Source organism: Patiria miniata, unplaced genomic scaffold (assembly GCF_015706575.1).
Source record: "Patiria miniata isolate m_02_andy unplaced genomic scaffold, ASM1570657v1 HiC_scaffold_10, whole genome shotgun sequence".
NCBI classification, from domain to species: Eukaryota; Metazoa; Echinodermata; class Asteroidea; order Valvatida; family Asterinidae; genus Patiria; species Patiria miniata.
This window is the reverse complement of record NW_024037048.1, coordinates 3,964,155-3,986,586: the sequence shown is the minus strand read 5'-3', so window position 1 is coordinate 3,986,586 and position 22,432 is coordinate 3,964,155. Positions and strand designations below refer to the sequence as shown.

Sequence of the window (22,432 nt, the reverse complement as noted above, 5' to 3'; positions counted from 1 at the left end):
AAATGGCACATTGTTTTGAACGTGGCTTGGTCAAAACGAGAATTCATGACAAACAATAAAATGCAGTTATGAAACCAACCCGACTTGTTTTTTGGTTTCTTCTTATGCACTCGTGTCTTCTTCTTGAATACTTATTCTCATGCACACCATGGCTTTTGTGTTTGACATGAAAGTGAACCAACTGCAACTTTGCATCAAAATCTCATGACAGTGGCGCTCAGTGACGCATGACCCTGAAAATGTAAGCAAGGTATCATTGGAAAAGCTTTGAGATTACACTTTCAGATGATACCAGTTTTATAGCCAGTAAACATTTAGTCTGTCCATACTGGTTCTTCAAAGTTGGGTTTCCTTTTTATTGAAACACCCTGTATAATTAGGTGGTAAATAATAAGTAGAAATACAATTAGTATGCATCGTTATCATCTGCTATATGTAGGCCTACCATTTACTGACAGAGTGAGAATGGCGATCTGTTTCTTTTATATCACTTGCCTTTTTTTGTGATGTTTCATTACACGTAGATGTACAAACATATATAAGTATCGTCAGGCCTTTTTTAATGTACATATAGTCAAGTTTCTTCGCACTGTGACGCCTTTCAGTTTATATTTTACGCACATGCGCTCTGTTACACACTCCCCGTTACACAGTCGTCACTTGCATAATAATATTGTTCTTTGTGTCAAGAAGTGAATGAAATGTTAGTAGGCTATGAAGAAAATAAATATACAGGCAATTATACGCCAGATACTAATATTCGGGTTCGTAAAAACTACAGTGACTGTATTCACTGTACGTTGCTGGGTTTTTTTTCAAAGTGTAAATAAATTATAGCGGTGAGTCCATATTTGGGTAGAGGGTGGAAGGTGGGTTGGGGTACCGTATAGGGGGCATGTGTTTTAGGTCTTATTTTTTTCGGGGAGTGATGTTCACTGATACGAGCTTTTGGAGAGCAGGGATTTCAAGTGTGGGTTGCTGTTGTTGTTGAAGTGCAAATTGGGAATAAAATGCAGTCATCTGTGAAAGTGTGTTGGAGGGACAATCGAGTGTACTTGTTTTTGGAAGAGGGATTTAAGAGGGAGAGTGTGTGGGGTTGCGCAGACAAAAGATACATTCACTGGTTGAATCTTTTTATACAAAGCAACTACTATGCGGACTGAAGATATTTCGATAAAACATGACCATGATAACGGACCTTTAAAGATAACGAATACTTAAATTTAAAATAAGAATATTCGACAGAAGTTATTGAAATACGTGATAGTTTACTAGTTGAAAACCAAAGGTGAGCAAGCAATGATCCTGTCATGTGTGGTTGAACGACAATAAAAAGACCTCATACGCCGACAAACCCGAGTTACTGAAAACCACCATTACCCCCCCCCCTTAAAAAAAAGGTAAAAAAGAAAAGAAAAATAAAGAAATAAAGAAATAAAGTAAAGCAAATTGTGAAAGACGTTAAATCAAGCTTCAATTTTATGTGAATAACAAGGGGAGTATTAGGGCAACTTGTTTTCCCGGCGAGTTTATAGCCAATCTATTTTTGATATTTTGTCAGAGAAATGTAAGCACTATACCACCTCATAACTGCTAGTATTTAGTAAGTATTGAATGCAGAAACAAACTCACACAAACTTATCCTACATACCTACTGTGGACATTCCTTTGTATTCGTGTAGTTAAGAAAACCGAAGAAAAAACTTACTTCAATCGCACTGTGAACACTCTTCAAACCATTTTTTTATCATGATTTTCTGGAATGTTCCTCTTCATTTTGCGACACATGAACTCATCCACAAAATGCCTCTAAACCTGTTTTCAAGAGAAGGGGAAACCTAGTGTGGACGTAGGGAAGGCCACAAAGCATTAACACTTCCTGCACCCTGTCGACCTCTTTAATTTGTTCACAGGTCCATAAAGAGTATAGAAGGTTAGAGCACACACACGTACCCCAGTGTGTAAACACCTTCAATCTACCCCCCCCCCCCACCTCCCATATGTTTTGTACACGATCGTCAGTTGTGGACCTTTAGGATCGAACATACGATTATTGGAAGAGGTTCGATTCTGGAAATGTCCACACTACTAAGAAAGACTACAATGAAAATAGCATATTCCGACGTTGGACAACACCCCCCCCCCCTTCAAGTGTTTTCTTACTCTTTTACTTCAGTTACGGAAATGTTCCCATTTTGGTGCAAAACCTGTGACATCTTTGTGAGAGAAATAATATTGTCCCAAAATTACCACTGAAACTCCAGCACAACTTCTCTTACACAAATGTCCTAAAGGTCTTAAAAGATTTGAGAATCACAGACACGGGCTTGAAAGAATTAATAATGGAGGTTTAAACCATAGAGCAATGATCTACATTTTGACCATTACCATTCCAATCCCTCGGGAATGTCCATAGCTAAAGCACTGTGATTGCAAGCCTGGACCATTCATTGCGTGACTGCAAGCGGCCTTTGAACACGATGATCGTCGCCGCCTTCTTAATTGGTAACCAACAACCTCTCTAAATGCAGCATAATAAGTCATGTCGCGTCACTGCTCTTTTTTGAAAAACATATTTTACGACAAGATAGGTTTTAACAACTGCGCAGTTGTTAGATGTGAGTTGTGAATTCAAGTTATCGATGTGCAGTTGTTGGTCCTTGAAAGCGCTATCTGTCCCTAGCCTATATACATTTTGTAAATGGTCCCAGAATTACACTTGTGTCTGGCCTCATTTCAAGTACATTTTTGTGTACCAGAAAAAAAGGGCCTACTCTTATCGGGTACATGACACACAGACAGATGTTTGGTTTCTTCAGATACTTACTTCACCTTGTATTTTAAAAAAATTGTCAACTTTGTCTAGGTTTTGTAGGGGCAGGTGACAAATGTCCATTGAAAATCATGGACAAAAGTTATCAGAATATTTATGGAGGGTTAGACCCACAACACCACGCCCCCCAAAAAAATCATTTTGTAAAAAATAAAGAACTCAGCCCAGAATTACACTTGTGTTTGGTCTCATTTCAAGTACATTTTCAGTACTTAAAAAAGAACGAGTCTACTCCTATCGGGTAAATGAAACACACACAAATGAAGTCTTCAGATACTTGCTTCACAACTATAAGCCAGTTTAAGTTTAATATTGTTTTATCCCTTCTGTACCTATAGTAAACACCATTAAAATGTGAAACTGAACAACTTCAAAAAGATACGAGAAAACTTCACGGAGCTCCTACACTGCATATTGCGTTAAACTTGCTAACCAAATTCAAATCTCCCACAAAAAAACAAATACAAAGAGAAACCTAGTACCAATCAGATGCAAGGGCAATACAATTAAGCCGGTTATCCATTTGGATGGCAAAACGCTGTTAGCCGTATTTGGTAGCTCTATATATGTAACATGGCTGACATGAATATGTAGTCTCATGATAAGTAAAACTGCATTTGTATAAAAAGAATAGATGCCAGTAAACCTTTTGCTTAAAAGCAGTCTTCAATTTGTAATGCAAACTTGTCGCATCCCAGTAAACAGGGAAGTCACGTAAAAATCCCTTTGAAAACACGTCAAACTATCTTTAATAACGCCCATTCTTTTTACCGTTTCACTTTTGTCCATAACCTCAAAATATTTAAAGTATATATCACTACTATCACCCTTGGTATAATATATTATATAATTGGGAATAATGAACTGATGAACACCAATTAAAAATACAGCATTTTTTACTATTATCAAGATAACAAAGAAATAAACATCTGTCGGAACTATGACAGCAACCAAAATCAAAGCTGAAAAAGGAGCATAATTTTTTAAAAATCGTATATCTTTAGTGTTTTCCACAACCCTGCAATTTCATTCAAGATAACTAAAAGTCTATCGTCTAACTATATAACAAAGCTCTAAAGAAGCTAAAATCAAAGCTTCAATCTTCCCAATTTGAAAAAAAATAGCATAGGCCTACTTAACATAAAAGAGTACGAAGACATACGTGCACAAATTGTGTCCCTCCACTGAAACTTTCAAAGTTGATCAAAAAGCGCCGCCTACTGTTTGCGCATAGAACCCTGAAGGTTTTCAAATCGTTTGCCTCAGGTAAGAACTTACTTAAGATTCGATATTCTGGAAAAAGATTGACATACACATATAACTCCGTAGTATTTAATGCATTAAAGGTATCATAAGGTGCCCCCAAAAGCCCAATTTTTAGGCGTATCTTTAAAGTATCTTTGTGGCATACTATTATAATCTCTCTTTCTAACATTTCTAACATATAGAGAATCATAAACTAATTCAACAAAATCAGCAGGAACTTAAGATTTTGCTGCGTGCACTTCTTATGAGAGGCGGCTTCTAGTCAAACGATGGCCAAAACATCACCATGAAACCTTTTGGTCCTGGTTCCCTGTTGTGAACTGCCATGTGCTCAGCTATGGGTAACCAGCATTGGAACCAGCCTTTGTTCGAATGAAGTTAGTTGAAATATGGTCAACGATTGTTTGCGCACGAACTTGCTTTTATGGTCTGTATATTTTTTTTTCCTAAAAGCATTGGTATTGATGAAAGTGGCTTAGCTGCGCTTGTTTGCCGGTGGAACGCGTGCGCTTAATGCCACTTCCACCGATGGACTCCTTGCACACTAATATATTATAAAAAATAGGCAATATTTGGTAAAATTGTACTCCGCAGTAAGAATAGAACATGGTCGTTATGGGGGTAAACTTGACATAGCTTCTGTAGTGTCAAATTTTACTCCTGCACTATGTAAAGATTTTAAACATGTTTAAAAAAGTACCCCCAAAAAGCAGTAATATTTTCCGGTTTTTTTTTACCAATCATGTTGATTAATGCTTGCCTAATTCTTGCACCAATCCTTGTGGAGTAAAATATTTAAACATAATTCTTGTGCTGTATTACACAAGTGTTTCTCAAAAATATGCAAAACCATTTTTTATCCTTAGACTAACTGTTTATGCTTTTTCGTTGGTTTTATATATTCGCTAAGGGACAAAAATAACAGCAATCAACAAATCCTTCCATTTGCAAAAAATGGCTAGTTTGTTGCCCAATGGATTTTTGAGAATGACCTTTGACTCCATGTCTTCTAGACCGTCCATTGCTTGATACAATTGTCGTGTCCCGCAGACACGACGGTGGTGTTGTCTCGCCATGCAACCGCAGTGACTGGAGAAAATGGATGGGCCTCTGGCATGCCAAAAAAAAATCAGAAAAGTGGACATAAGTTTAAGTCAAAGAGACTTCTTTCCTGTCTTTAAATGTGAGATAACACATAACATAACACATCCATGTTTACGTTTAAACCTAGTGTCGATATTTGTTGTTTTCGTGTAATTAATTAGGAAAAACCTGTGAAAAAACCTCATTTTACTCCCACTGTTAAAATCTTTCAACCCAATTTATTTTCTATGATTCCCTTCAGTGTTCCTCTTCTTTTTTAACCCCCAATGCCTCTAAACCTGTTTTCAAGAGAGGGGGAACCTTGTGTGGACGTGCATGGGAAATTCCACACAATACGTGTGGTCTGACACATCTTTGATGACAGTTTTTACAAACTGTTGTCTAGACCAGTACAATTCTTTTTTTAAATAGATTTTTAATTATTGTCCGAAGACATAAAGTAAAAAAAAATGTTATGAAATGTAAGGACATCGTTTGTTTGGAAGTCCACACAGTGAATATAATGCTTGTTTTTATGTACAAAATGGTTAATGCTCTAATTTTACATGCAGTCCTGATGTTGGAATGCTTATGATTTTTTTTATACATAACCTATGTAATGTCGCATCATCGGAACAGTTTCTTTAACCCTTAGAGCCGGGAGACCAAAAAAGTTACGCGGTGGACCCACATAGAGATTTTCATACCACCCAGTTTTTTTTATGTCAATAACCCCCTCCTGCAAGTCCAAAGCAATTTTAATCCCCATATATTGTGAATTAGAGTTCATGACAAGACTAAGATGGCCATTTTATGTTATCTTAGAATTTGTATGTCCGTTTACATCCGGTTATCTATTATTCTTGGGTCAATACTTGGGATCTAGTAAAAATTTACGTGGTGGAACCAAGTGGAGAATTTTATCACCACATGTGCTTTTTGGTCAATAACCCTGGCATGCCTGTACATGCACAAGATTAAGGGTCATTTACATGGCCACGGATTGTTTACAAACTGTCTGAGCGGCACGAGGGGTTGACACAAAGGGATCGGCGGCACTTAGGGGTTGGCCACTAAGATCTCCAATTACTGCACAAAGGCATTAGGCGCCATCTTGGCTTCTGTCTTTCAACAGTCCTTACTCCGGAGTGGCTAGGGTCTGGCCAATGGGAGTCTACAGGCTTGTGGTGTATAGTAGGGGTGAGAATTACATGGAAGCTTGGCGTAATTGGCCTATTGAAAAAAAATTATGCCCATATTTGGAAAATGTGAAGAATTGTATAACCCAGTGGCTGCTGCGAGGGTTAAAGGTAATTTTCTCACTGTAAAGTAACAATTTTGAAATACAATGTAAAAAGCATGAACAGGTTTTGGAAACGGAAGAGGGAATTGAATAAAAAAAATCAGTTATAAAGTTGTCGAACGAAATCACCAATGCGCCTATCAAGTGTTTCTCCCACCCTCCCCGGGCTGCCCCACCCTAGACGTGGGGATTGTCGCTTTTGAAGTGACAAAATGCCCACCCCTCGGGCAAAATTTAAATGACATCCCCGACATAGCCTACTTGTGTGGAGGGCACTTGTGATTGCCCTTCCATGCAGTACGGCAATGATAACACTGTCTTTGAGTGACCAAAATTCCTCACCGTGGGGCATAAAAAACGTGACATCGGGGAGTAGGGGGAGGGGCAGGTGTGAGGGGAAAAATTAATAGGCACACAATCAAAGGAAACTTTGATGACCTACTTGTGCTAAATTTTCAAGTTGCTGTTTCTTCAAAACTTTCCATGGAAAGAAAACGACAGTAAGTTACCCAAGATCAGGTTGCCTTCTTGAAGGTTGTCTACATCCCAGATGCCGATGTCGCCTGTCGAATCTCCCGTGGCAATGCGCTTGCCCTCAGGATTCCAACTGAGCGACAGGATTCTATCGTGGCCAGACCAGGAATTCCGTACCACCTAAAGACAAGCCAAGGCAACGGGTTTACGATCAAGGCGGGGAATGCACTACGTGTCCAAAAAAAGTCACACTTTTGATCCGTAATAACTGTGATGTTTTCCAATGGAATTAAACCAAATTATCAGATCATGTAAAGGAGGCATGACAATTTGTTTTGGAGCGACTTTCATCCGTTTCGTGTAGAAAAAAATAAATTACTATCAGAATGTGCCACTTTCGACTTGACGTCCTCCAATGTCGATACAGCGCTGGAGACGGGGCTGAACCTATTCCAGCAGCGACTGGAAGCTTCTGCTGGAACAGGATTACCCCTGATGTCATTGCACACCTCTATCGTCCTTGATCGTCCTGTCACAAAACTGATAATAATTGCTCCATAAAATTTGTTATATGATCATGTCAATTTTACATAATCTGAGATTTTGGTTATTGGAAAACAACAGAGTTATTAAGGATCGAAAGTAGGCCATTTTGTTGACACTGAAAATTGCAACGTTTGCATCTGTGTCGTAGTCGAGTCCTGCACAAGTACTTTTATACGTCTTTTTACAAGTCCAGTCACATGAAACAGGGGTTAAACAGTGACAAAGGAATGCCTTCGTTACCATTCACTTGAAAAGCTTGTGACTTGAATTGAGACGGAGGTTTTAAACGTACTTGTTTAAAACTGGTAAAGCACATTCCCTTAGCATATTTAGTGCCCAAGAAATGCATCACCACTTAAGCAACATTCTGTGTTTGCATTTAGAGTAAGCTAGAGTAAAGCCTGTCACACATCCCAAACCAATGACCAAGACTCCGCCGAGACCACGAACATTTCTTGAACATCGTACAAAATACGTATGAAAAGTGGCACCAAATTCAAATTTCCTACGATGTCGTCCCGAATACTACCACTCCGAAACGACCTCGAACCGAATATTACTTCACTACGACTTCGCAAAGACTTGGATCCATTCAACTGATTTTTTTCATGACTGAGCCGACAGAGTACCAACGCAACCGACTTAGTACCGACACAAAATACCAAAAACCGATGCCAAAAAGACAGAGTGATGTCATCTTCGGAATGTCACGTCGTAATGGTCGTATCAAAGTCGGCTAAAACGATTGGCCGACCTTGTAAGACCACTGCCGACCTCGTATCGACTATTGCGATTTCGTTACGAATTGTTACGACACCGTTACGACGCAACCGTTTGAGTACAGACAGAGAACATACTTTGATCCGTTTAGGATTTTTGTCAACCATCGCGATGTGTTTCAACTGTTGAAACTAATCGTGGCTCCACTACCGACCATGCACGACCTGTATGATGCCTAAAGACGCTCAAGAAGTCGTTCCGATAAAGTTCAGATGTCGTTTGGGTTTCACGATGTCGTCGAGTCTTGCGTCTCAGCACTGTCTTGTCGCGGGAGGCTACAGCGTGACAATGTGACAGGGCCTGAGAGCTTACAGCTTTCCTCAGCATCCATGAAATGAACAAAGGTTCTTAAAAAAACAGAAAGTCATTAGCTTATCCGTACTTTGAGACTGGTCCCAAGTGTATTACCATTTAGACTTGATGACAAATCGTTAGAACTTCAGTCGAACTCCATCGGCGCGGCTGGTATAAGACTAATACGTAATCGGCCGGGTTGCGACAAATCTAACGACTTGACGCTTACGTTCTCGCACCGTTATTCATATATGCAAGCAGCGCAATGCATATGCGGTGCATTTTTGCGGTGAGATCCAATCCTGCACCCCTATGCAAATGACGACTCATTCGTTTCGTTACATGAGGAGTTCATCTCATTACGTCAGGGACATGTGTGCAGATCTGGCGACGTTTTAATGACCAATACACTCAGCTTAATTGGTCAATTGTGTATAGAAATATTATGCATCATTGTGATATGCTTGATTTATTTGAGTCGTGTATGCCCTAAAATGAATTTTTTAATGTTACATTTATGGAACAAGAGCTTTCCAATGGTGCCTAAAATTCTCCTAAATCTAAAGAGATTCTTTATGCTAACTTGAAAATGCTCACCTCCGATAAATGCAATTCTAATGCGCATGCACAAGCAATTCCGCCGACGATTAATAACAAAAAGAGCATTACGCCATCACACACACGCGCATGTTTGTGTTACATACGCTAGTGGACACTCCTTTGTTTTCATGTAGTTAAGAAAACTCGGTACAAAAAATAACTTTACTTAAACTGTGAAAACTCTTTCAACCCCAATTTTTGTTTTTGATTTCCTTGATTGTTTCTCTTCATTCTGCTACGAATAACCCTAACCCGAAAATGCCTCTAAACCTGTTTTCCAGAGAGGGCGAAATGTTATGTGGACACGGCTTAGTCCACATAACGTCAACACAACTTACATTATATGGACATCTTTTGTTTACATGTCCACACACCAACGTTTGTTTATGGTATATGTTCCTCTTCCCTTTTCCTTTGTTTATACTCCTAACTTTTTTTGCAACAGCTCTCATTCATTGGTTTTGTACACTTTTTCTAAACGAGGTCGTCCTCTATTTGGTTCCTGACCTCAATTCATCGATGATGTTGCACGTGTGTGTCCTCGATTTACACCACGAACCTACTCACACAAACAACCAGTCGTGATCGTGGACGTCATATTGTCCCACTTTTGTTTGTACTTCAACTTTTTAGGAAGACTTCCATATGTTTTGTACATGTATGCTTTCTAATGGAAGTCGTCCTTGATTGGTTCCTCCTCAATTTATTGTTGATGCTGCACGTGGGTGTCCTCGATTTACACCATAACACGCACTAGCACTCATACACTAAGCATACAGCTAATTCCCTTCTTTTGTTCTCTTTTGTCCCCTTAGAAATCTCGAAATACATAGCGTTGCGGCTATGGGGTACATCAATTTCTAAAGACAGACTTGCGGGGTACCATTGTACTCCCTATTGTTGCCCTTTGTTCCCGGTGCCCCATAATGGCCAATATGTAAGAGCACCCATGAAAACATTTTACTCACACTGTTAACTCTTTCAACCCAGTTTGTTTCTATGATTCTCTAAAGTGTTTCTCTTCACTTTGCAACCGATACATCTAACCAAAAATGCCTCTAAACCTTCTTTCCAGAGAGGGGGAAATATTGTGTGAGTATGTAAACACCGGCAATCGTGGACCTAGAACAAAAGGGTATAAGGCCGGCACAAACAATACGTCCACGATTGACCGATAGTCCACGATTGAAATTCGTGTACAAAACCAATAAGAGCTGTTGCTAAAAAGTTAGTGTACACACAAAGGAATGAGGATAAGGGACAGTAGGGGGTCCACGATTGCCGGTGTTTACACACTCACACAATATTTCCCCCTCTCTGGAAAGCAGGTTTAGAGGCATGGCAAAATGAAAAGAAACAAGGGAATAGAAAAAAATTGGGTTGAAAGAGTTTTCACAGTGTGAGAAAAATGTTTTCACAGGGTTTTCTAAACTACACGAAAACAAAAGAATATCCACACTAGGTATGTAACGTAAACATGTATGGGTACCCTTACATATTGGCCATTATGGGGCACCGGGAACAAAGGGCAACAATAGGGAGTACAATGGTACCCCGCAAGTCTGTCTTTAGAAATTGATGTACCCCATAGCCGCAACGCGTGGACGTGGGCAAGTCAACACAACGTCGCTACTATCTGGTTTATTTTTATGTGGACATCTTTTGTTCGGAAGTCAACACAGTAAATGTAATGCTTGTACACATACACGTTTGTTTATGGTGTAAATCGAGAATTTTCTTTTGTTCCGCTTCACTTTTCCTTTGTTTATAGTCTAACTTTTCATTTCACAACAGCTCTGATTGGTTTCTCTTTTGTACACGTTTTTCAACCAAGGAGTCCTCGATTCGGTTTCTGCCCTCGATTTATCGATGATGTTGCACGTGTGTGTCCTCAATTTACACCATAATCACGCGCGCACACACACAAGTGTGTATTTGCCTGCACCCGTGGACCACCTATTATCTCTCCTTTGTTTGTACTAACTTTTTAGGAAGACCTCCTATATGTTTTGTACACCTCGCCAAATTCGGGACCTTCAAGAAATGTTGGCACCTATTGTCCTTTATTGTTCAACATCCGCTATTGAATGCAGAAACAAACTCACACACACCCTGTAAGTCCCAGGATTCCAAAGATAAATCTCACCTATCTCTCTCTTTTGGGGATGGTATCGGAGGTGAGTATTTTCTCATCAGAGTAGAAAGTCTTTGTAGATTTGGGAGATTCTATTGCAGAAAATATGCAGAGTAGCAACCCCTAATGCAAGGTGGGGACATAATGCAGCATGGACACAGAAGCAGTGTTGGAGTGCTCGTACGCTTCCCCAATGTTACTAAGATTCGAAGTCGTAACACTGAGGATTCGTGAATCAGGAGCAGCCAAGCTCATGTTTCTTATGTTCGCTCAAAGGTTTCCTCAAAATAGCCAATACTTCTGGTGTCTTTTTTAAAGAAATGTGAAAACAAAAAGTGCCAGTTCGTTCATTGATTTGATGAATTTTGTTTTATGTTTTATGTTTACATTTTTTACACTAATATAAGTTGTTTAGTGTTAACCAGTTGGTAAAGACGATTAGATTGCACGTTGTGTTTGTTTCTATTTTATTCAATGTATTATTATTATTTGTTTTTTTTTGTTTTTTTTGTTTTTTTTGGTATTGTACTCGAACACGGACTGGGACTCGGATTTGGACTTAGGTACTCCGGCTCGGCCCAGTGCTTCGCTTTGAATGTACTCGGACTCGGTGCTCTGGACTCGGACTCGTCACAGTGTACCTGGACTCACCCAGGACTCGGCCCCCAAAGTACTCGGAGTACTCTGTACTCGGTTTTGAGGACTCGACTCCAACACTGCTCAGAGGCTAAATGTCTTAACAACGCCTAATTGGAAGACATATGAGTAAACCAATTTAAGCTGTTAAGCCATACCCGTAAGCTGACAACCTTATGCTCCAAGGAGGATGGGTCAGTAGCTTTACGAGATCTATGTTTGCCCATCCGGCCGTCCACTTGGAGATCATCTCGCAGATAGCATGATGTAAAAGTGGATAGTTATTTTTTTTCTTTGCTATCTGCAAAATCGCTGATATAGCCAAACCCAAGAGCTGGAAGAGACACTTTATCTCTGGAATTTGGCACGAACGCCTTCAAGTTCCCAGCCTAATAGCCTACGGCTATGGAGAGAGTATGGAGTTCACTTCTTCGACCTGCTGTAGAAGCTGCCAGCAGAAAGGCTGTTTTAACTGTCAGATAATGAAGAGAAGAGGACCCAGCAGGCTCAAAGAAGTCTTTAGCCAACTTGTGCAGTACAGCATCAAGGTCCCAAGATGGAGTCAGGTTCTTCATTGGCGATCTCTCGACGAACATACCCTTAATACGATGGGAGATCAGGGTATTGTGGCACAGGTCGGACCATCCCGAAAGCCCTCTTTGATAACCCCAATAGCCAATTTGCAGCCACAAATTGCCAATATGAAGACAGAATTATGCAAACGGACGAAGAAATCCGCAATGTTCTTTAAAGATGCAAAATTGGGATTGACATTTTCTTAGGAACACAATTTGACATAATGCTGTAAGGATTGCAATAAGGTATTCTTGGTGAATACCGTCTACTCTTTGCTGCCAGGGCGGCAGCGATCTCTGAAAACCTGCTGGTCGGGAGCACAATTTGACAGCATCCAGACAGTATGATGGAGACTGTATGGCTCTGGATAAAGTGCCTTGGAGACTGGTTGCATCAGGAGGTCTTGAGGTTTATGCAAGACAATAGGCGGGTGGATTAGGAGGTCAAGGAGTCAGAATGGAGCAAATGTATGCAATTATCTTGCATCTCTCCTGGCTTATCTTCTCTAAGACACGTGGTAGGAGATTGGAGTGAAGGCATAACCCAGGAACCCCGACCAGCTCATGCGGAGTGCATCCGTTGCCCAAGACTGAGGGTGGGCGTGGTAGGAGCAGAAGGTTGGCATCTGGTTGTCAAGATGAGATGCAAAGAGATTTATGTGTGAAGTGTCCATAGTATTGAAAACTTGCACTGTTAGGGATGGAGAGACCACTCTGAGGGAATCATACGGCCTCAACATAGCGCACCTGCAATGACGTTGTCTTTGCCAGACAGGGGGGGGGGGGGGGGGGGGGCTTGTAGTGAAATGTGTAGAAGGATGCACAAACTCAAAAGCTCTGACGTCAGCGTGCACTCCCTGACGGTTCAAGTAAGACAAAACTGTAGAGTTGTCTGTTTTGACCAGTATTATGCAGTTTGCCACTCTTTTCTGTAAGGATTTAGGGACCTTGAAAACTGCTAAAAGTTCCAGATGGTTGACGCACAGATACTTAGTTGAAGACCACGTTCCTGCTATAGGACAACATCACCCAGATGAGCACCCCTGAATTTGATGCACCATGCGGTAAGAGTTAATGATGGGAAAGTCCGTGGGAATGGCAAACCGCGAAACGATTTTGACGTGAGAGCCTGCAATCGAGATGGAACGAATCATCGGATTGATCGGAACAGGTTTGTAGATGGCATCCTTAATTCCCTGGCTGATAATATTACACAACTATTGAGAGTCTTAGAGTGGAATGGGAGGAATATCATCGCGGGGTAAAATCCGGACTTTTCCATGTCACGAGGCAAAGCTGAGTGAAATGGAAAAGTCCAGATTTTAACGAGCAATAATATTCCTCCCATTTCACAATTTCAAGCCACTCAATATTTGTTTTAAAATTATAAGTGACATATATAGATCCTTGTCATTTTATTTTTGTTAAAATAAAGTCTTCTGCGTTGGTTTTAAAAGCGGTCGCACTTCTAACTGATTTCTTTTTCTGCGCCTTGGTAAAGACGTCCTTCAAAACATATAGCCAGAAACTGACTGCAGAGTCTATAGATTTAAGTGAAGGACACGGATCGGCATATATAGGCTCCGTTCGATAAAGTACGAGTAGATTCCTTTGGTGATGAGGGAGGAAATTGTAAACTTGTAGACACTCCCGGCATCATATTTTGTAAAGCCTGCCTTTTTTTTCATTCGAGTGCCTCTTTTTAAACGGGGTATACCTCCCCAATAATTTTTAAAGAGTGCCCTTTTTGAAGAAGTGCCCTTTTTTGGAAAAACTGCCCTTTTTTAAAGAGGTTGTGCCCTTTTTTGTGGCATGTGCTGTTTTAGGTGCCTTTTACTGAATTTCGCACATGCATCGCACTGAAAAGCACTATTTATTGGCCGTTTTGTGTGCATAATCGTCGTTTCTGAACAGCAACCCCATCGACAGATGGTACCAGCCCCCCCCCCCCTTGACTTCAACTTTTACATATTTGTATGTAGTATATATGGTGGCCCTGAAGGGACATCGCATATCGCAAACGTGTGCGCATACGTATGCGATGTCGCGAAATTTATCGCGAATATGTGCGCACACGTATGCGATGTCGCGAAATTAATCGCGAATATGTGCGCACACGTATGCGATGTCGTGAAACAATTTGCGAATATGTGCGCACACGTATGCGAATTTGTTTGCAATGTCGTGAATTTTATTGCATACCTTGTCGCATACCTTTCAGTAAAATTCCTAATGAACTGGGGAGTTGTAGCAGCTAGTCTGGAATCTAGACGTACTGTTAGATATAAATAAGGTCTGACTAATAAACCTTCGCGCGCACGCTGTTCCTCGTGCAATCGTTACTACTCGTACTGTCGAGCGCAAACTTGCTACTTGTGCATCTTTGAAATTTGCGCGCGCAAGTTTGAAACTTGCGCGCGCAAATTTCCAGACTAGCTGCTACAACTCCCCAGTTCATTAGGAATTTTACTGAAAAGTATGCGACAAGGTATGCAATAAAATTCACGACATTGCAAACAAATTCGCATACGTGTGCGCACATATTCGCGAATTGTTTCACGACATCGCATACGTGTGCGCACATATTCGCGATTAATTTCACGACATCGCATACGTGTGCACATATATTCGCGATAAATTTCGCGACATCGCATACGTGTGCGCACATATTCGCGATAAATTTTGCGACATCGCATACGTGTGCGCACACATTCGCGATAAATTTCGCGACATCGCATACGTATGCGCACACGTTTGCGATATGCGATGTCCCTCCAGGGCCAGCAGAAGTATATGAAAAGGGTCGGCTCACCACAAAACCCTGGACTGTCTAGACTTGATGACAAGTCGTTATATATTCGTATTTTGTCTGTGAACTTCAGTCGAACTCCATCGGCACGGCTGTTATAAGACTAGTACGTAATCGGCCGGGTTGCGACACATCTAACGACTTGACGGATACGTTCTCGGAACGATATTCATATAAGCGTGCAGCGCAATACATATGCAGTGAATCTATGCGGTGAGATCCAATGGCGCAAAGCATTGCAAATGAGGACTCGTTCATTCCGTTACATGGGGAGTTCTTCTCAATACGCCGGGACATCTTTGCAGAACAGGCGACGTTTTAACGGCCAAATCCCTCAGCTTGGTCAATTTTGTATAGAAATAAAATGTATCATTGTGATATACTTGATTTATTTGAGTCGTGTTTGCCCTATAATGAATTTTGGAATGTAACACAACACAAAGCACAAACCCTCGAAGTAATGAGAATGACCTTCCGTAGCGGCCTAGAATACACGCTGGAATCTAAAGCAATCAGAGTGCTCGCATAGAATTCGCTAGCGATTCAAAATATTCCCATACCAATATGTTGTGTACAAATAGAAAACGTTTTCGCCAAGTCGGTTATTGAACATTCAACAGTCGACAGCATCATTTCGTCTGGGAACCAGGCTACGCCACTAAATATACGCGCTTTGCAGTGATATTTTGCGTGCGTGGAACCAGTAACCGGTATCGTACGTACTTGAAGAAGAATCGACCGATCACCAAATCTACTGACTGTCCAGACCAGGATTTGCCCGCTTTCATCACCGCAGGCCAGGCGCGTCCCGTTGCTAGAAAACTGCACCGCGCCGACGTTTCCTGAAGCAGGAAGCTGATGTAGTTCCGTCAATGTGTCCCTTGAAACGTCAAAAATGTGCACCTTGCTGTCCTGTTGGTCAGACAAAAAGATACAAGAGCAACTAAGCGATATTTGAGACCTATTACCCCTTTCTTTACCACATTGTTGATTGACTTGGCTTTTACCAGAACCATATTGTTTGCTCAGTTATGCGGAAATAGCTTAGAGCATGAAGTGGTTGAGGTGAAATTCCCTTCTTGCGGTTTAACGCCATACATGGAGGTGAAATGTTTTATGGTAATTTGTTAATGATAACTCCGCTGTACTACAATTAAATGTTTTTTTTTAACAAATGAATGAACATTCAGACCATATTTGACCTTTGACCTTGAAAGTGATCTTTACGGTGCAAATCTACGGTGGCATTTACCTACATTTCTTCCACATCGCATGACTGATTGATCTAACGTGGTTGCCTGATGTAGCAACCAAATATCGTCCAAGTGTAACATTTCACTTTGGCTCGTCCGATATCAGTGCAAATATCGCATATTATATTCAATTCATGCTTTGAAGGTCATTCCCCCCCCCCCCAAATTAGAAAAAAATGCATTTGTTTGTCTGGTGCCAGAGGTTACTGGTGTTACCAGTTGGATAAATCACGGTCTACATCCACAGCTCCATCACGGCATTATTAAAAATGAAATCCGAGATGGCAGCATATCCAAGATGACTGCCATTCATCGGGAATACCTCATCAAGAATGTATTGTTTAGGTTCATTGGCATCAAATTAATGGGTTTTCCTATGGCCCAAGTCTATGTCATAGGTCTTCATACCAGGAAAATAACGATCGGATGTGTGAAAAAAATCATATCTGACCTCTGGTGACCTTTTAGAGGTCAACGACCTTTATACCTGTTATTTTAGTTATTTGTAAGATTTATTCTTCAACCCCATCATTTTTTTCACAATTCATGTCTAAATGAAAGGTGTTCATGCTATACAGAGAATTGTCCATATATAGGTCATGTTATATTTCTGGTGACCTTTCGAGAGGTCACGACTTTGGTAAAACCATAACTTAGGTATGGATATTAATAAGATTTACTCAATTGTAAATGCTACTTTTTATGACCCAAGTCTAAAACTTTTCAGAATTTTCAGATGTGGTGACATAATATTTGACGTAGTGATATCATTGGAGAGGAATGAACTCAAACAACCCCAGGAAGGTGCTGTGTTATGGTCATCATTCTGTTACATCTGTGTCTGAGATAACCCGAAGTTCCTTATTTCTGTATGCCGAATGTGAGTGATCCTTTGCTATTAATATAATATAACATCAGTGATACCAGAGGACCAAGATCAGACCGCTGTTTCCTTCTGATGATTGTGAAAAATCTGACAGCATTTTGGGATCGTCTGTGCTGCTTTGGACATCTTTCGGGTGGACCCAAGTCGGTAAGGAACAATAAGATTGCGTCACTGACATTCCTCAGGACAATTGGCAACAATGGGTGTCATTGTGTTGGATCTTTTTGACATGGCTGGCACTGATTGTTTCTGAAACCATTCCTTCCACCCCAGCATGATGTCAGATATGTCATCTCCCTTTCTCTGTATCACTCAAACTGGCATTTGATCATAAGGGCTACTGCAAGGCTCGTATCCTGTATTACAAGAACTCATCAGCAACATTTTCAATTCCCCTATTTGTATGTGGTGATGTCTACCCCAACCCTGGCCCACGTTCTGATCCAGTGCCACAAAACGATTTATCATGTCTCCTTGCTAATTCCCGTAGCATTCGCAATAAGGGTCCCGAGCTGCAAATATATCTACATTCTACACAAGCTGCCGATATTCTCTGCCTCACTGAAACCTGGTTAACTCCTCATGACAACGACTCCATTCTTGGTTTTCCAGATGACTACGTAATATACCGCAGGGACCGTTGTCAGGGACGCTGCGGTGGCGGTATCCTTACAGCGGTTCGTTCATCTTTGACTCCAAACAGATTATGTACTTTCGCCCATCATGTGGCTTTCTCTCAAACTGCAATCTGAGAGTTGGCTACTCGGTCTTGTGTATCGTCCCATCCTCGAGTGCTGCCTATTGGCCCAAACTTAGAGAGGCGATGGAATCCATTCACGTCGATAACTACGATGGGTGCCTCTTTGTTGGGGATTTCAACGTGGACTTCAACCATCAAAGACCGGCTGCAGCTCATTGATCTCACCTTCTGGAAATATCTGCCGATTTCAACCTTCAGCAGCTTGTAAGGTCGGTCACGAAACCATCTGACCACCACGCTGATCCAATGGAAGGTGCGACTATTGACCTTGTCTTCTCGGATCGCCCTGACCGCTTCTCATCAGTTACCACAGTACCGAACCCTCTCCATTCAGATCATCTTGGTATTCACATCAGATTTCGCTCCTTTACATCTCCACCAAGACTAGCTACACTCCGATCTTTTCTACAGACCCGTTGCGGCGACTTTGACCACTTACGCCAACTAATTCACCTGGTTCCCTGGTCGGCGTTCATTGATGCCGACGATATTACCCGGTCAGCCGACAACGTAGTGGATCTGTTGGATACCGCTATTCAGGACTCCATCCCCAGAGTGACCAAACGGATCACACTAGAACTGAAACACATCATCAATAGAAAACACCAACTTTTCAACAAAGCAAAGAGAACTGGCTTGTTGAATGACTGGAACTCGTACAAGGTTATTCGTAACAATGTTAAGAAGCTTACCCACAAATCTTGCTGGCAATATGTTAATGATATATATTCCTCTAATGACAACCGGCGTTCATTTTGGTCAATAAACCTCCTTGACAAATTACCGGCCAGTTGCACTTACATCCATTCTCTGCAAAGTCCTTGAAAGAATCATTTCATCTGCCATTTCTGATCATGTCAACTTGTATAATCTATTGAATCCCAACCGACATGAATTTGTCAAGCACAGGAGTTGCGTGACCCAATTAAGTAATATCCTCCACTCTTGGACGTCAACCCTGGATGAACGTCGCCCTCCGAGAATTGACGCTGTGTTCCTGGACATATCGAACGCATTTGACACGATGCAACACCACACATTGTTGAAAAAGCTTGCAACCGAAATCAATGCACAGGGTCTTTTGTGGCATTGGGTTAAGTCCTTTCTGACTGGTCGGAGGCAGCGGGTTCTCTTTCAGGGCGCTGTCGCTCCATGGGCTGATGTTACATCAGGTGTGCCTCAGGGTAGTGTTATGTGACGGCTTCTTTTCAATTTATTTATAAACAATGTGTCCAACTCCGTGTCATCTAGCTGTGTTATGTTTGCCGATGACATTCTCATGTATCGTGTTATTCGATCTACCTCTGACGAGCATACCCTCCAACAGGATTTACAGCAATTAAACGAGTAGTGTAATTTACATTGGGGGGGGGGGGGGGGGGGGTGGGGGTGTATTTACAGTAAATGTATTGCAGAAGCTATTCAAAGGAAGGAACACTTACGCTTCCGCCCACAGCCAAAAAGTCCATGGGACTCAAGTGGGCCGCATTGGCAATGTAGCCGATCACCTTCGAGTCAACTTTGGTTTTATTCTTGAACATGCAAATCTGTGGAAGGTTAAGGAGTACAAGAGACAGTCAGGCACATTAATGACACTGTTAGAGATGTCTGCAAGTCTCCCTAAGTTATTGAGAATTCAGACTTACATCTCCGACTGTGCCGACCACCATCAAATCTCCCTTGGCTGTTATGCATTTTGCCTGGTTGTCAAGTTCGATCCTTTCATCTCTGCAATTAACAAATACTTTTACGTTTTAGGAAGATTTGAATTGGAAGGAAATAAATATTTTACATTTGCAAACATCAAAAACAAAATTGCCGAATTATTACCAAATACCTTTTCTCGATTGTATGTAAACAATAGCCTCGGTCATCATGTGAAATCATGATGGTAATTCTGTCCCTTGGGGAAAATGTCTGGGGGAACAGAAATACGTGTTCTCTGGAAGGACTCTTAAGACTAGATGTGAGATCTTGAATGCTACTAAGCTTGCTCATGCGTGTACACTAAACTAACCAAACTGGGGGGGGGGGGGGGGGGGGTCGCCACCCTTCCGAACTTCGCTTGGAGCTCTACTTTGAAAAAAAAATTGTTTATACTATTACAAAGTTTTCCATGTACCGTATTGCATACCACAGTTGCAATTTCGCCACAAAACATATGACGATTTCAATAGCCCCACCATACCCCCTCTTTGGTCCTAACTATTGTGCTCAGACCTTCAACAGTGAAACTGTGCCTCTTGGCATGACACCCCCTCCAGTAAAGACTGACTTGCTTCACCCCTGCATTAGGTAGTTGTCTTGCAGTGTAAGTCTTTATTTGGATTTACACCACCCGACGCAAAGTTCCATCTTACGAATAGTTAATGCGGTACCCGCTGATATGTACATCAGATTCGAACCAGCCAACCGATTCGTTAGCTCGGTGGTCGAGTGGTAAGACATCTGCACTAGAAAGCAGGAGGTCGTGGGTTCGAGTCCCTCCCGAGTGATTTTTCCCCCGACTTTCACCCCATTGTTTCAGCACTTGCTAGAGTACGTACATCATTCAGAAGATAATACACACAGATTATTAGCACCGTTGGTGAACTATAAGGTGTGTATATAGTCATTTAAACCATTGCTATGACGTCACACTATTGTTAAAAGTGTGGATTCGGATCTACGAATCTCTAACACTGGTCACAAAGTGTGGATTCGGAACGAAGAATCTTAAGTAAAGTGTGGATTCGGAATTACGAATCCACACTTTGAAAACGTCGGACAATTGTTCTCCATAATGAGCATGAATAGGACCGTCTGCGTGAAAATTTGCTTTCCGAAAATTACCAATGTATCTTCACTGTCAGATTTTGACGTATGTGGCGATACACATGCTAAACACGCCAGGAAACAATGTTGCAACCTGACGCCACTTCCGCACTTGTGTACAACGTTTATGGAGAGTCATTTCAAGTACTTCCTAACAATTTTGGAAACATTTATCAGTCCCAGATTCATGTCTTATTATCAATTTTGCAACAAATGGCCTTCATTGAGATGATATATGAAGAAAAAAGTGGCGTCAGGTTGCAGCATTCTTTCTTATACTTCTGTTGACGCAATGGTTTAAGTCGAAGAATACTATATTCACTAATTACTAATATACGAATTCACTCGGCGCTTCGCGCCTCGTGAATTCTTAAATTACGAATCCACACTTTCTCGTGTATTCTCCTTAACGTCCACATTGGATATGGCTGACGATGCAGTTTCGTAGGACGTAAATAAGCATTTTGGCAGTCGTAACTAAAAACTGCTTGATTGTTTGTCATTGGTTGAGCGTTTTGATGACTTCAGTTGTAACTGCACAATCAAAGATCGCTTTCCATACATAACACGGAGGTTTTGGACAATGGTGTCCCCCTCCATTGAGTGTTACTCACGTGTAAGTCTTCGTTTCAGTGTTGAGGAAGCGAATCTCGCCATTCATAAGGGAGGCTACTGTGTTGCCGTTGGTGCTCATGGCCGTGACGCCCGTCGCCACGTTTAGTAGGGTCTCCGTTCCCGGCGCAACTACGTCACACTCACCACTCTCGGCATCCCAGTAGAGTGTGACAGTTAAGGAATAATCCAAGGAATAAAATAAACATAATGATGACTTGAAAAGCTTCCTCGGGAGAAAAGGGGTAATAATCTCAAACTCTGCTAACTAACTCAAAACAACTGTTGAGTCAATACCTTTCCTTAACAATAACATATACAATCATGCTTAACTCAAAACTCTGCTTAAGTCAAATTTTTAACCTGTTCCCTTGAGGTTTGATTTATCGAGGTTTCACTGTATCAGACAGACATTTAAAATACTCAACATACAGGGTGAGCAAAAAAAAAAAAAAAAAAAGGAAACCCAAATGGCAGACCCATTGTTTCAATGAAGTTCTGCCTGTAGCACTTCAAAATCAAGTTTATGAAAGCCCAATTAAAAGCCATCTTTTCGTACAAAAATCATTCAAATCATTGATGTACTTTTCAAGTTACGGAATTTTTAAACGAACACCCTTTTAAAGTTTTGTTCACGGATCACAAAATAGGTTAGTGTTCTTTCAGCAAAACCAAAACAATTGACACATATCACTATGTAAATGACGCGCCCAAATTAGATGAGTATGTATATGGGGTATCCCCCGTGCACCCCCTCCCCCAGAACTAACCAAC

At 41.2% G+C, this 22,432-nt stretch overlaps 1 protein-coding gene across 1 annotated transcript in view; it reads right to left on the bottom strand.

The window, feature by feature from the left end:
- Positions 1-3,107: 3,107 nt before the first annotated feature.
- LOC119740231 (WD repeat-containing protein 1-A-like) overlaps positions 3,108-22,432 on the bottom strand; it is a 141,943-nt gene continuing 122,618 nt past the window's right edge. Inside the window, exons 11-16 of the mRNA XM_038215470.1 lie at positions 21,661-21,884; positions 19,879-19,960; positions 19,675-19,779; positions 16,057-16,245; positions 6,995-7,139; positions 3,108-5,209 (exon numbers count right to left, since the gene is read on the bottom strand). Coding sequence (XP_038071398.1) covers positions 5,109-5,209; positions 6,995-7,139; positions 16,057-16,245; positions 19,675-19,779; positions 19,879-19,960; positions 21,661-21,884 — 846 coding nt within the window. The 3' untranslated portion in view covers positions 3,108-5,108. The remainder of the gene's footprint in view (positions 5,210-6,994; positions 7,140-16,056; positions 16,246-19,674; positions 19,780-19,878; positions 19,961-21,660; positions 21,885-22,432) is intronic.